At 36.8% G+C, this 16,406-nt stretch overlaps 1 protein-coding gene across 1 annotated transcript in view; it reads left to right on the forward strand.

Moving 5' to 3' along the window:
• Positions 1–16,406, forward strand: part of Dcdc1 (doublecortin domain containing 1) — a 485,885-nt gene that overhangs the window by 4,404 nt on the left and 465,075 nt on the right. Inside the window, exons 2-3 of the mRNA XM_004660718.2 lie at positions 14,456–14,725; positions 15,945–16,101. Of these exons, the coding sequence (XP_004660775.2) occupies positions 14,456–14,725; positions 15,945–16,101 (427 nt within the window). The remainder of the gene's footprint in view (positions 1–14,455; positions 14,726–15,944; positions 16,102–16,406) is intronic.

The following is a 16,406-nucleotide window of genomic DNA, read 5'->3' on the forward strand; positions in this document are numbered from 1 at the left end:
AAATCCTTTAAAAAATCTACAAAACTAGATATCAGTATATTCTTTCCCTTAAAAATGATAAAGACTAGATTATTTTTCTTTGAAAATTTATTTCTTCTGGAAGTTTTATAAAATATCTATAAATTTTGGGCTGGAGAGATGGCTTAGCAGTTAAGCGCTTGCCTATGAAGCCTAAGGACCCCAGTTTGAGGCTTGGTTCCTCAGGACCCACGTTAGCCAGATACACAAAGGGGTGCACTCGTCTGGAGTTCATTTGCAGTGTCTGGAGGCCCTGGAGTTCCCATTCTCTCTTTCTCTCTGTCACTCTCAAATAAATAAGAATGAACAAAAAAATTTTAAAAAATCTATAAATTTCTTCTGGAAAGATAAAAAATCTATAATTTTATCTTATTTTAGATTTGATATATACCTTATATATATCTTTAATCTTTTGCACATGTGAAAATATATATTTTTCTTTTAGATGGAATGTTTTATCTCCCGATCCTATACTGATCCTATATTCACATGAGTCTTTAAACATCTTAAGATTTGGGGCTGGAGAGGTTGCCCAGCAGTTAAGGCACTTGACTGCAAAGCCCAAGGTCCCAGGTTTGGTACCCTAGTGCCCACATAAAGCCAGATGCACAAGATGGGACGGGCACCTGGAGTTTGTTTGCAGTGGTGGCAAGAGGCCCTGGTGTGCCCATTCTTTCTCTTTATCTGCTGCCTTCCCTCCTCTCTTCTCTTTCTCAAATAAATAAAAATATTTTTTAAAAAGAATCTTAAGACTTGTTCTTGCTTGGAATTTCCTTCTTCTATAAAAATATCTTTTTTTCTGTGGTATGTATGCGTTGACATATGTTTTAAGATGATCTGAAATGTCTCTGAAACTAGAAGACCTTTATCATGAGTCAGAATTATACTTTTTTCATTGTTAGAGGGGATTGTTTGCCTTTATTATTATAATCACTTTTTTGATGTTTAAATAACATCAGAAAAATTATAGAAAGTTCTTTCTATCTTTGGAGGTTATTTAAGCACACTGAGGAAAGACGGGATAAGATTTAATGAAATTTTTGCACCTTATGTATTTAGGAATTTTTACAAAAAAAGCATTCACTGAATATATTTGGAGTTTTATTGCTTTCTAGTATTTTAATAATTGGAACTATTTATGATCATTTTCCTTTGTATTTTTATATTCTTGTTTGTCTATATTCCAATTAGAAGGTTTAATTGCCATTAAAATGATAATAGAATAAAGCGAAGTTTTACAAATTATAACATTTAAAAACCACATAATTCTTTAAAAAGGTTTAAATGTCATTAGAATAGAAAGCAAGAAATACATGTTTGTCAAATATATAGTATAAATAAATAATTTAGATGAAAATGGTTGACTACATTTTACAAAGAGTCTACCAAATAATGAAGGGCTAAAGAGTGCTTGTTAGATTTGATGTACTTTATTGTATATTGTAAGTAATTGCTATCCATAAAAATTCTATGGCTTTTGTATAAGAAAAAGAGACATTTTGACAGGCAGCACTGGTATGAGCTGACAGCAAGTACAAATCCTTGGCAACTGTCATTATCCTGCTGTTGAATTCACATCCAAACTCTGTGCTAAGTCAGACCTACATATTTGTCATGAAGCCACAGTCTGTCAAAGTAGCCACACACTCTGAATTTATCAAGAATGCTTTGTGCTTCAAAAAAGGGTTTTATGATTAAAAATTTCATGTCATTTTATGCTTATGTTTAAAAATTCCTGTGACATGTTTGTAATTAAGATAAAGTTGAATTTTTGAAAAATAAATTGGCTTCCATTTCTTCCTATCATATATTTGATTCAAAATTCATAAAATTTAATACAACTAAGTAGGAGATGATAATTATATTATTAATTATATTACATTAAAAGTGCATTCATTATATTTAGTGTAGCTTTCTCTATGTAAGCTACTTACAGTGAAATATAACAGAAAGCAACTTAAGTGAGGAACTTTCCATTATCTTACTTAATAAGAACTTGAGAGAAAGAGAGAGAGAGAGAGAGAGAGAGAGACTAGTTGTAAGGTGAAATTCAGTGGTATTGCTGGTTCTAATTTAGTCCTTGTGGTATTATCCATTTCCTTGGTTTTACCCTTCTTGCTTTCATGTTCACTCAACAGTGCATCAAAGAAGGATGGTTAATCAATTATTTATTTCTTGTTAGGACAAACAAAACCCAAACGAAACAAATAAAAATAAAAACTTTTCCCAGAAGACTTTCCTATCTTGTTGGTTAAAAGTAAATAACAAGCAGATTATTGAAACACCAGGGACAAGGGAGATGATGTTACCATCTCTGGCTTTAGACTATTGATACTTGCCCATGAGCATGATCAGAGGCTATCTTCTATTGAGCACATAAACAGGAAGAGTCCCAAGCATGATTTATTTATTTTTAATTTTTATTTATTTATTTATTCATTTGAGAGAGACAGAGAGAGAAAGAGGCAGAGAGAGAGAGAGAGAGAGAGAGAGATTGAGAGAGAGGGAGAGAATGGGTGCGCCAGGGCCTCCAGCTGCTGCAAACGAACTCTAGATGTGTGCGCCCCCTTGTGCATCTGGCTAACGTGGGCACTGGGGAATCGAGCCTTGAACCAGTGTCCTTAGGCTTTACAGGCAAGTGCTTAACAGCTAAGCCATCTCTCCAGCCCCATGATTTGTTTTTTTATCTAAGCAAAAGTGGAGGGAAATGATGATTAGACCAATAATAGCATTACTTGAGAGAACTTTAGGCTTCAATTCTTTTGTATTTATTTCTTGAAGGTTTGTTTGTTACTGGTATTTTGTGACACATTTTTGTTTATTGTCCTAATTGTCAAAGAACAACTTCTGCATGTAAATTACTGGTTGAGGTTCTTTGGAAGTATAAATGATATGAATCCAAGGATTTTACCCTTGCTTAATGGATTATGAATCATCTCCAAACATGTGACAAGTAAAGCAACCACAGCAGTAGGTAAACAATATACAGAGGTGCCACTCACACCCTCCATTATCCTCAGTGCTAGGGGTCAATCCTAGAGACTTGAGCCATGCTATTTAAATGTTCTTCCCTGAGCTATATCCCCAATGCTTGTCATGTTTCGAGACATGGTTTCACTACTTAGATCTGTCTGACCTCAAACTCTCAGTAGCACTGGGATAGGGGTGTGCCATTATACCCAGCTCGTGACAACTTTTTTATGCTCCTAAACCCTGAATTTCTACAAGTAGTAACCAGGAACTTTTTATTACAGTTGATCACAATTAATACTCATAAATTTACAGTGTGGCTATCAGTTTAAACATTACTGTCTTCCATTACATCATTACTATTTTAATGGAAGAAGCTCCAGAAAATAAGTCCTGAATTCAGATTAGCATTAAACGCTTGTTGAAGGAAATACATTCCTAAGTGTATATAAGCTGAATGAACACCACTCATAAAGGCACATAGACATGCAGACAATTTCATTACAGTTATAACTGAAGAGTTTGTAGGGCAGTGAATGGTCCCACTGGTAGACATTCTTGCTGTGAGAATAAGCATAATTGTATTAGGAGTTTTTCCAAAATTACTATAAGCCCCTAAAGGTTTACTAATGCTATTAAAATAGAGATAATGAGCAGAGAGAGCAAGATTCCTTTCATTACTCTATTTCAGTGTTTGTATGTCTGTTTGCTTGTGGTGCTTGGGATCTGACCCAGGGACTTGTGCATGCTAGGCAAGCACTCCTCCTCCACTGGGCTATACCTTCAGCCCCTCATCTGTTTTTATCATGGGTTGTGAGTTTTTTACCCTACTTACTTTTTTCCTAAGCAGTTTAAAAATATTTTTAGACTTCATGTCTTGATTTAGCTGCTGTTTTGTGAAGCAAAAATATTAAATTAGATTTAATGAAAATTTTAGGGATTCAATGAAAATTCCAAGCTTGTTAAATATTAGCATGGAATATCAAAGGGGTTGAAAATTCTACAATGTTTAAATGGATTGCAGTTAATTCTTTTGAACTTAATAAAAGTTAAATGTAGGTGACTGGTACTCTTGTTTAAAACAAGGAGAAAATGTAGCTAAGATCTTGTAATTCTTCAATCATTATATTCATTATATAGCCAAATTATTGGAAAAAAACATTAATTTTCCCAAAGTCATAATATTTAGTTATAGGTTTTTATCTGCCTGCTGCTTTAAGGTTAAAATTTGATATGATTTATTCTATTCTCCTCCAAGCACATATTTACATATTTTATATACATGCATAACCATATGTTTTTCATGAATTAATTCCTGAATAATTACTCAAATTTCCAAAAGGATCTTTTTAAAAGTTATTTATAAACTATGATTGGGAATGGGGAGATGGCTCCGCCACGACTAAGTCCCATGATGATAAGTCATATGAACTGATAAAAATAATACCAGCCGGTTGTGGTGGCGCACACCGGTAGGATGTTGCTGAAGAGGCAGAGGCAGGAGGATCAGGAGTTCGAGGCCAGCCTGGGCTACACATTTTGGGCTGGAGAGATGGCTTAGCAGTTAAGTGCTTGCCTGTGAAGCCTAAGGACCCCGGTTCGAGGCTCGGTTCCCCAGGTCCCACGTTAGCCAGATGCACAAGGGGGCGCACGCGTCTGGAGTTCGTTTGCAGAGGCTGGAAGCCCTGGCGCGCCCATTCTCTCTCTCTCTTTCTCTGTCTTTCTCTCTGTGTCTGCGCTCTCAAATAAATAAATTTAAAAAAAAAAGATTGATAGAGTTAAAAAAAATAATACCAGAACATTTATATAATACAGGTATTCCTCCCTTTAAAATATTTAGGTGGTAATTTTACCCAATAGTATGAAGAGAGAAATTTCTTAGTATATTATTGGATTTGCCATAAGACACAGTATTCTCAACATTTAATAATGAAAATTTAATCAGAAATAATTTCATTTGAGTTGCTCATAAAATGCAGTATTTGGATCTCAAATTAATATACAAAAAGATAATTAAAACTGGATAATCTTATAGTTCATGTGGAAGGCAGAATTTTGGTATGGTTCCAAGTACTCCTCCCAGCTTGTAAACTGCTCCATATAACTTCTATGTATTGACTGTAAATCTAATGAGATTTCATTACATGGCAAGAGAGAATTTTTGTAGATGTTTGTTAATTTTTAGAATATTTATTTACTTATTTGTGTGTGTGTGTGTGTGTGTGTGTGTGTGTGTGTGTGTGTGTGAAGTGAGGGAGAGAAAAGAACGAGAGAACACATGGGTGTACCAGGGCCTCCTTCCACTGCATTGAAATTAATGAGTTAATAAAGCACAACAACCAAAACAAAGTTTACTTAGCTATCTACCTACTGATTATTTCCCATCACATTAGCTTTCTATTCTCATGCAACAAAATTTTCAAAGAGTTGATAGCTTAAAGTGATGTCTCTCTTTTGACACCATTTCTGCAAGTCAGGAATTTTCACAAAGCTTCACGGGATCTTCTGTCACTGCTAGTTACATTTGTGTTTTGAGACTTTAAAAAATGTTTGTATCCCATAGTAAAGAGTAAATCATACAATTATTAAGTGAAATAATTGGCAGAAATTGATGACCAGCATTTTAGTTGATTGGAGATAATCAATAAGATGTGATTCTAACCATCAAATCTACCAGGATACATGGGTTGGGGAATAACTTTCTATATATGACTGTAGCAGAGAAATCTTATTGAAGAATAAAACTATTTGTGAATTACTTATAAATATAATAGAAATTTGCAGTAGAGATGTATTACAGCCTTATAAGATAAGTTGAGTAGGCTGGCACAGAAATGTTAAAAGGAAAAATTTATTATAAAACCATCCACATTCTAATGTGTTGTAGAACATATCTTTAAAAGGTCAGAATAAAGTTAGGTTTTTGTTTTGTTTTTCTTTTGATGTAGTATCTAACTTTAGCCCAGGCTGACCTGGAATTAACTCTATAGTCTCAGGCTGGCCTTGAGCTCACAGCAATCTTCCTATCTCTGCTTCTTAAGTGCTGGGTTAAAGGTGTGAGCCACCACAACTGGCTAATTTTTTTTCTTAAAGAAAAAAGATGATTTTTGTAGAACAACTTGTTTATGAGACCACATGGAAATTAACTATACCTGTCTAGGGTAAGTAAAACTGAAATTAAGTATCAGAAAAAATCCAGTGGAACTATCAGGAAGCTTAATGCATTTAAAATAGATAGCTGTAACATACTTAGATCTAAGTTATAATGTAAGTATACTGATTAATAGTTCACAAAAAGTATAAAGAGGTCATGATGCAAAGCCCCTAAGCCCAAGGTAAAATTTTGGAGTTGAGCTTTCTGCATGAAGATAGGAACCTTTAATGACAAGTTACACAAGTATTATACAAGAAAGATATGAATGAATGAAGAAATATTGCTCCGCAGCTCCTGAAGGAGCAATGAGATGTGTTGAAGTTCTTGTATCATCTGGAATGTAATACATTAGAAATCCATATTAAAGTTTAGAAAGACAAGGTCCATATTGTAATTACTATGGTAGCCAGTAAAAAGTTAGCATATAACATATACAGAATATATATATATATATACATACATATATATATATATAATGATATAATAAAGTAATCTAAAAGAAGATTTAAAAAGTGAAAAGGATCATAGAACAAATATGAAATACAACATAGTGTTCTCCAGAGAAACAAAATCAATAGGGTATCATTGACAACGATATACATATAGACAGAGGTAGATGCAGAGAGGGGGAGAGAAAAACAGAGAGAAAAGAGAGAGAGAGAGAGTGCAAGAGGGAGAATAAGATTTGGAGCTATAGAGGTTCCATAATTTTCTGTGTGCAAGCTGGAGACCTGCACATACCAGTGGTGGTGTTAGAAGGCCTGAGATCCATTAGGAAGATGGTATTAATTTCATTTTGAGTCTGAAGAACTGAGAACCAAGAGTGCCAAGGTCAGGAGAAAATTGTGTTCCTCCTAAAGCTATTGTTTGAAGGAAGTGAGAATCTAACCTTTACTTGCTGTTTTGATACACTCAGGCCCTCAACAGATTAGATAATGCCTACTTGCATTCCTTGGTTCATCAACTCAAATGTTTATCTCTTTTGGAAACTCCCTCACAGACATAACATAAATAATGTTTCATCAGATGCCTGGGCCTCCCAGCTAGTGGGAACAGCCACAGGGAGCTTATATACAGTCAAATGTATCAGTAAATACATTAATGCAAACAGACTCAATTTTCCAACTCATAGAATATCTTGCTGAAGAGAATAACTGTGTGAATATATATTATATATGACAGGTAAATCCTCAAAGGACAAAACCTAGGTTTGAGAGGAGAACTATGTGCACATATATATATATGTACACACACATGTTTAGAGGTAACATTCACTTGAATAAGCCTGAATTTTGGGGGCTGAGGAGATGGTTCAGTGGGTAAAGTACATGAGTCCCTTGCACATGCTGATAATGGTGGTGTGCACCTGTAACCTCAGTGTTGGGCAGGTGGAAGCAGGAAAATCCCTAAGGGTTTTCTGGCTAGCTTGTCTAGCTGAGTTGGTGAGTTTTAGGTTCAAAGAGAGACCTTGTCTCAAAAATATATATATGTTTGGGCTGGAGAGATGGCTTAGCGGTTAAGCGCTTGCCTGTGAAGCCTAAGGATCCCGGTTCGAGGCTTGATTCCCCAGGACCCACGTTAGCCAGATGCACAAGGGGGCGCATGCGTCTGGAGTTTGTTGGCAGTGGCTGGAGGCCCTGGAGCACCCATCCTCTCTCTCTCTCTCTCTCTCTCTCTCTCTCTCTCTCTCTCTCTGCCTCATTCTCTTTCTGTCTGTTGCTCTCAAATAAATAAATAAAATGTATAAAATATTTTTTAAAAATAAATAAATAAAAATATACAACAACAACAACAAAAAACAAGCAAGTGAACAAAAATGCCTGGGAACAAGTAGCTACATTTAAAAAAAAAAAAGAAAAAAAAATAGGAGCTTCCATTTTTGCTAGATAATTCAAAGCAAGAAAGCTAAGAACTATTAAGCAGTATTATAGGATGACAGTTAAGTAGAGATTCAAAAGCCAACCTGGACATATTTGAGTCCTGTCTCTGACCCCTACCTGCTATGTGTTCTTTGACAAGATACTAATGACCTTAGCTTATTCATCTGTGAAAGGGGTGTAAATCTCTATGTATTTGTAATAGAGCTATTGTGAGGATTAAATAATGAGGTGCTTAGAACACTGACATAAATTAGTGCTATTATAGGCATTAGCTATTATTATTAATTATATTTTAAAATATTTTATTTTTATTTATTTATTTGGCAGAGGAAGAGTGTAGAGAGGGGGGGGGGAGAGAGAGAGAGAGAGAGAGAGAGAGAGAGAGAGAGAGAGAGAGAGAGAGAGAGAGAGAGAATGGGCACTCCAGGGCCTCCAGCCACTGAAAATGAACTCCAGACATGTGCACCCCCTTGTGCATCTGGCTAACGTGGGTCCTGGGGAATCTAACCTGGGTCTTTTGGCTTTGCAGGAAAATGCCTTAACTGCTAAACTGTCCCTCCAGCACTGATTATATTATCATAATCAATATAGAAATAATTATATGAAATTTCTTCCTTGTCTGGTCTCATGGACTCAATGCAGTCCCTGTAACTGGGATGTTAAGGGGTCCAAACTGAAGAAACTGTTTAGGGAAGACTCCCTGGGACTCTGCTCATAACATGAGAACTTCCAGGTATAGATGACTTAGTCTAGGGTAGGATTAGAGAGGTGTCTTTTCTCACCATTGCACTGTTGTGGTATCCCAAGCATTGTAATGTTTGGGAACACGCTGAAGCAACACTTTGGTATGGCTTTCATTGTTCATACCATGCATGAGGAGGTAAGGGGAAGGAGTCATGTGAAACAGCTGTGACTCACCTATCAAGTGTTTTAAATATTTTATTTATTTGTAAGCAGAGAGTGAGAACATGAGTGAGAGTATGAGAGAGAGGGGAGAGAGACAGGGAATGCCAGGGCCTTCTATTACTGCATACAAACTGCAGATGCATGCTTCACTTTGTGCATATGGCACTATGTGGGTACTGAAGAATTGAAACTGGGTCATTAGGTCTTACAGGTAAGCAGCTTGACCACTGAGCCATCTCTTCAGCCCTCACCTATCAAGTTTTAATACAGACTTACAAGGAACTTTAAGGCATCGGTAACATGCCACTTTGGGAACTCTCAGAAATAAGTGGGAAGGATTTTTAAAGGCATATGAAGTATTATTACATACTCGCAGATATTTGGTTTACATTCCTTACCCTTAAGATTGACATCAAGTAGGTCAACCTTAACTTTTTTTTTTTTAAATTTTATTTATTTATTTGAGAGCGACAGACACAGAGAGAAAGACAGATAGAGGGAGAGAGAGAATGGGCGCGCCAGGGCTTCCAGCCTCTGCAAACGAACTCCAGACGCGTGCGCCCCCTTGTGCATCTGGCTAACGTGGGACCTGGAGAATCGAGCCTCGAACCGGGGTCCTTAGGCTTCACAGGCAAGCGCTTAACCGCTAAGCCATCTCTCCAGCCCCAACCTTAACTTTTGATCCATTGGGCCAACATTAGTAACAGACTACTGAGCCAATTGGTCCAAAGTCTAGATGTAGAACTACAGTACTGTTGTCAGGATTTGAAAGTGTCAAAACCTTTCTAGGCATATCTTAGGGGCCTGAGTGTATGATATTCTAATTCCCCAACGCAGTGACTCTGGAGCTCTTGTCTTACAACTAGCAAATAATTACCAAGTGTACACACATGGAAAGGTAAGTTAACATTTGTTTTAGAAAGTAAAGCAGAAAACTGTTCAAGCTCTAAGGGGTTCTAAGTGGGCAATCTGCATGGCAACTTGGATATGGATTGCTTTCTTTTTGTAAAAAAATTAATAAATTTATTTATGAGAGAAAGAGAATGGGAACATCAGGCCCCTTTTCAGCTGCAAACAAACTCCAGACATAAGCATCACTTTGTGTGTCTGACTTTACATGGGCACTATGGAATTGAACCCAGACTAGCAAGCTTTACACACAAGCACCTTTAACCACTGAGCAATCTCTTAATCCTGTGTTTTGTTTCTGTTTTAAAAATTTAATTCAGTGCTGGAGAGATGGCTTAGCGGTTAAGCGCTTTCCTGTGAAGCCTAAGGACCCCGGTTCGAGGCTCGATTCCCCAGGTCCCACGTTAGCCAGATGCACAAGGGGGCGCACGCGTCTGGAGTTCGTTTGCAGAGGCTGGAAGCCCTGGCGCGCCCATTCTCTCTCTCTCCCTCTATCTGTCTTTCTCTCTGTGTCTGTCACTCTCAAATAAATAAATAAATAAATATTAAAAAAAAATAAAGTTTTAAAAATTTAATTCAGAGCCAGGCGTGGTGGCATGGCCTTTAATCCCAGCCCTTGGGAGGTAAAGATATGAGGATTGCCATGAGTTCAAGGCCACCCTGAGACTACATAGTGAATTCCAGGTCAGCCTGGGCTAGAGTGAGACCCTACCTTGAAAAACCAATATATATAGATGGTGTATCACTCCCCCTCACATGCACATACAAATTAATTATATATATAAATATACATATACACACATATATAAATTCATTTGCATGTGCCTGTGTGTGTGAGGGGGGAATGATATACTAGGTCCTCTGAATGAATGCCAGATGCTTGTGCCACTTTTTTAAACTTCATTTTTATTTATTTATTTGAGAGAGAGAGACAGAGACAGAGAGGAAGAGGCAAATAGAGGGATAGAGAGAATGGGTGCGCCAGAGCCTCCAGCCACTGTAACCAACCTCCAGATGCATGTACCCCCTTGTGCATCTGGCTTATGTGGGTTCTGGGGAATCAAACCAACGTCCTTTGACTTTGCAGGCAAACACCTTAACCACTAAGTCATCTCTCCAGTCCTCTTTTTAAAATTATTTTTAAACTTTATTTTTATTTATTTATTTGAGAGACAGAGAGAGAGAGAGAGAGAGAGAGAGAGAGAGAGAGAGAGAGAGAGGTGCAGAGGCCAGTGTCACTTTTTGCAGCTGGCTTTATATGGGTAGCTTGGAAATTGAACCCAGGCTGCCAGGCTTTGCAAACAAGCCATCTCCCAGACCCTGGGATAGTGTATTCTTATAACTTTAACATAAATTAGGCATCTAGTTGGGACGAGCATCATTGGCCAAATCCAACTGTATATGGAGTGCTCTGATTGGCTTTTGATCAGGGAAGAGTGTAGACCTATAAACTGTTACATTAAAAGACAAAATGTGTATTAAAGATATGACTAAAACTTTGAAATCTGTAAATATAATCTTTTGCTTTGTGGCAGTGGGTTAATAAATTATAATATCATAATCATTAGTATATTTATTAAAATATTCGACAGGCAACATATCACATTCATTTAAAAAATAATATCATTTTAAAAATATTTATTTCTTTATTTGAGAGAGAGAGAAGGTAGATAGAGAGAATGGGAATGTAAGAGTCTCTGGCTACTGCAATAAAACTCTAGGCACATGTGCCACCTTGTACATCTGGCTTATATGGGTACTGGAGAATTGTACCTGGATCCTTAGGCTTTGCAGGCAAGTGCGTTAACCACGAAACCATCACTCTAGCCCAAGATATATCCTTTAAGTTGGGAATTTCTTTTGTTTTCTTTACATGAAAATTTCTTTTCCAATATCTTTTATGTGTACACCTGGGAACTATTTATGAGTTTTGTGAATCTTTTCTTGTCCCTGAGCTTTGTGACTATTGTAGTTACCTCCTTATTGCTGGGACAAAACACTGCATGAAAGCAGCTGATAGAAGGTGTGGTGGTTTGATTCAGGTGTCCCCAATAAACTTAGGTCTTCCAAATGCTAGGTCTCCAGCTGATCGCAATTTGGGAATTGAATCCTCCTGGAGGCAGTGTACTATTGGGGATGGGCTTATGGGTGGTATAGCTAGTTTCCTCTTGCCAGTGTTTGGCACACTCTCCTGTTATTGTTGTCCACCTGATATTGGCCAGAATGTGATGTCCATCCTCTGTTCATGCCATCATTTCCCCCTGCCATCATGGAGCTTCCCCCTTTTGCCCACAAGCTGCTCTTGGTCAGGTAAATGTAAAACTGCCTGTAAATGTAAACCTGTCTGCAACAGAAGGAAAATTGTTTATTTTGGCTTACAGTCTTGAGGGGAAGCTTCATTATGTCAGGGAAAAAGATGACGGCCCAAGGCTGCACACCATCTCATTGCCAACATCAGGTGGACAATAGCAGCATGAAAATGAGCCTGATTCTGGAAAGGGGTGCTGCCTATAACACCCATAAGCACGCCCTCAACAAAACACCTGCTTCAGCAAGACTTCAACTCCCAAATTGCTATCAGCTGTGTATCAACCATTCAAAACACATACGTTTTACACGAGACATATGATTCAAACCACCACAATATCCATGTGCAGCTCTGTTGCTGTTGTGGCAGGAACAGTGACATTGTGACCTGACAAATGCCGCACATTGCCCCTCACTGGCATTGCCAAAATCACTGTAGCTCAGGGGTCTAAAGGGAGATCTCACTTAGGCCAAAGTCCAATGATCTCTTCAAGATGTTCACTAGTCTTGAGCCTTGGTGATCTTCAGAATGGAGGGAGGCCAGTCCTCTCTCATGTGCTCAATCCATGGTAGACAATGATAGAAGCCTGTGACAACAATTGAATACAGCAGCTTAGCTTTCAAGATTGTAGTCCCTGTTGATTCTTTGTGACACAACACCCACATGCATGTGCATGTTCATACAGTATAGAGATTTTTTTCTGTATTACTTTGAGAAGGTAATCAAATGGTTTCCACATTTGTGGGCATAAAGAAGGCAAGACAGAGTAATGTTACCACAATGATGATATTTGTGGAATAAAAGCTTTGGAAGAAGGACCAACCTTCCTGAATTTTTGATTCTGAACATGTTAATTTAATGTGCATGTGTGCGTGTGTGTGTGTGTGTGTGAGTGTGTGTGTGTTGGGTAGGAGTTACATATCAGAATTATTGAGTGATTTGCAAATGAAAAGAAGCAAATTTGGCAAATGTTAATGTAGTCCCAACTGAAGTAACATATTACTTTACCCAGATGGCTAGTCACATTACACACCTTGAGTTTTTCAAATATGTTGAAGCTTGTTTCATTGTATTAAGCCAGTAAACTCTCAATCTTTGTAACTTGCTGTTTACATTTTGTCCCAGGTCCTATGGCTCTCTGTCCACACATCGCTGTCCATCTAAGTGCCATTCTTTCAGCTTCAATACTGGGGGAGGGGTGACCAATTATCCTAGTTTGTCTGAGACTGAGGATGTTCTGGGGACGTGTGACTTGCAGTGCCAAACCAGGACAGTCCTGAACCATCGGAATGAGTCAGTCACCTAATCCAGCTCTATCAGTTTCCTTCCTGATCAAGTTTTTTTTTTTTTTTTTTTTTTTTTAGGGTCTCACTCTAGCCCAGGCTGACGTGTAATTCACTATGTAGTCTCAGGGTGGCCTCGAACTAGGGCAATCCTCCTACCTCTGCTTCCTGAGTGTTGGGATTAAAGGCATGCACCACCACCCTATGTAATCATTTTAAACCAGGTTTCAGCAAATTCTTTATTATTTTTTCATTTTTATTAGTTATGTACATAGTGTATAAAGTCATGTTGGTACCATTGTTAGCCTCCTCCTAGTCTTCCCCCCTCTGCACGGACCCTCCTCATTGGGGAATATGGGGAATATTTATTTTTATTTTTATGCAAGAAAGCAAGAGTGAGAGTGAGAGAGAAAGAAAGGTTTGGCATGCCAGAGCCCCTGGTACATTGTGTGTCTGGTTTATGTGGGATCTGGAGAGTTGAAGATGGGTTCTTAGGCTTTGCAGGCAAGTGCCTTAACCACTAAGCATTCCCATCCAGCCTGTTTTTGCATTTTTAAACATATTTTCACCCTGGGAGGATAGTTTGCAAGTTTCTTGAGAGTAGGGACTATATCTCTTTAGATCCTGAATGATCTAATACCCAGAGAATTATTACTTAATTATTAGTGAATCTAATATTTAAAATTCTACTTATTTTTTCTAAGCATTACACAATTTCTAATGAAGAAAAGTAATAAAACTTGATGATTATATGCATGGGTTTTATTTTAGGACAGGCTTGGGATCAAATTCCTATGCTCTCTCTGCTAATTGTACTGGGCAAGTTCATTCAACATCTCGGAGCTGCAATTTCTTAAGTCTGTCAAATGGGGACTCAAAAGCATTGCCCACTTCCTAGGGGAAGAAAAGCTGGTGAAATTGGTAGTATTTTGTGTAAGATCTAGCTGAAAAGTAGTTATTTCATGGTAAGTATTATCGAGTGATTCTAATCAATTTGCTGTACTCTTCCACATGTTGTTTCTCTTAGGGAGTCTATGTCATCCCAGGCAAAAACAGTTATTAAAACTACTGAAGATTATTTGCAGCTGCAGTTTGGCCCCCAAAGACTTTTACATTCAGCAGTAGTATCAGAAGGGTCAAGCCTTCAAGATTGCTGTACACATCAAACAGCATCAGATCACAGCCATGAGGAAATATCAAACCCAGACCTCTACAAATCAAACAGTAAAAACAATTCTTGTTTTATGTTAGCATCCAAGAAAAACAGACCCGTCAGTGCTCCAGCAGGTCAACTGAGGTAATCAAAGCTACTCTTGTTCTCTTTAACCAACTGTTGAAGCTCTTTTTTTTTTTTTTTTTTTTTGAGCAGAAGTTATAGTGATTCTGTTGACTGTTTCAGACATTAAAATATGTTTCTTGGGCTTTATTTCTATCTGGTGTCTTTCCCTTTGAAAATACCAGAGTTAGGTTGCTCTTAATTACACTTCGGAATATATGAGATGCACTTCAACCTGGGTAATCAAAACTCTGAGAAGAGTACTCAAAGTAGAATTAGGAGTTAATACTAGTTACTAGACATTTCCTTAAAGTAGAAATAGGTACCTTTGATATTTAACCAATGATTTGAAGCAACAACAAACTGAAATGGACTTATTAGAAATACATCTTCTCACATTTTTATCAACTATTACCCTAAGTGTTCAAGGACAAAAAGTATTAATGCATCAAAAGCAAAGAAATTAAGATTTTCATTGCTTTAGTTGTTTGAATATTTAGATATGTTGTAGTTTTTAACTTACCTGACTCTTTTATTTTAAAATGTTAGCATTGCTTTTGTATTAATTATACAATAATAGTTAGAGAATTCTGAAGTCAAAATTTGTACACATCAAACAGCATCAGATCACAGCCATGAGGCAACATCAAACCCAGATCTCTACAAATCAAACAGTTAAAACAAATTTCCATTGCATTTTTTCCCTAAATAATAAAAATTAAAGCTAGTTTTGACTGAAGATAAAACCAAGAAAACTGAACTTCTACTGACTCCAGCCAGTTTGAAATACAGACAAGATAATTAATGTTTGAATCAAAGTTTAATTATATTAACCAAGCTGAATTTCAAGTATTTAAAAAAAATTCATAAACATTGTAGAAAATCATAGTCCTTTAATATTTCACACTATTATGACTATATTACAACTTTTTGCTATCAGAACATAGCAGAATTTATCTAATTATAATTTTTCAGATACAAAATGTTAAAATGAATGCTATGGTATCTTATGAGTAAATAAATAAAATATGACTTATGAACAGTCCTGGAAAACACCTTGTTGTACATTTTTGAATACTTAAGTAGTACATTATCATTCAATAAAATGATTTGTAGAGGAATATTCATATTTGTGGAAACAATTGTGTTTATATTTGAAAAACAAAAGGACAGCATTTAAAAAAGTTTTTAGTCATCAACATGCACCAATTTTTGTATTTTTTTTTTCTTCTCCCTTTAGCACTTTAGAGTTCTCCTCTCTAAAATTTAAGTCAGGCCAGAAGTTGCAAGGATTGTCTCCCAGATATAAACTTCAACCAAGAGTGATTAAAGTAACAGCTTACAAAAATGGATCTAGAACAAACTTTGCCAAAATTACTGCACCAACCATTGCCTTGGTAATTAATGTTCCAAAGTTTCTAGTGCTTTATGGTCTCCCTTCCTCCTTTTGAAGTACGCAGAATGAGAAAAGTGATATTTATTGTGCTAAAATTTTCTTTGAAGGTATCTGAATCTGCAATTTGCTTTTATATACACATATCCATAGGCATTTTACTCCTTTCCTTTCTTAAAATTAATATGAAACTGTAGCTGATACACGAGTTGATTAACTCAATACCATGACTGTATATTTTGTAGATTTGTTAAACATGCAATGTTTAAAAAATAAAATTAGACAGTGGTTAGATATTCTTACAGTATG

This window comes from Jaculus jaculus, chromosome 8 (genome assembly GCF_020740685.1).
Source record: "Jaculus jaculus isolate mJacJac1 chromosome 8, mJacJac1.mat.Y.cur, whole genome shotgun sequence".
Lineage (NCBI taxonomy): Eukaryota > Metazoa > Chordata > Mammalia > Rodentia > Dipodidae > Jaculus > Jaculus jaculus.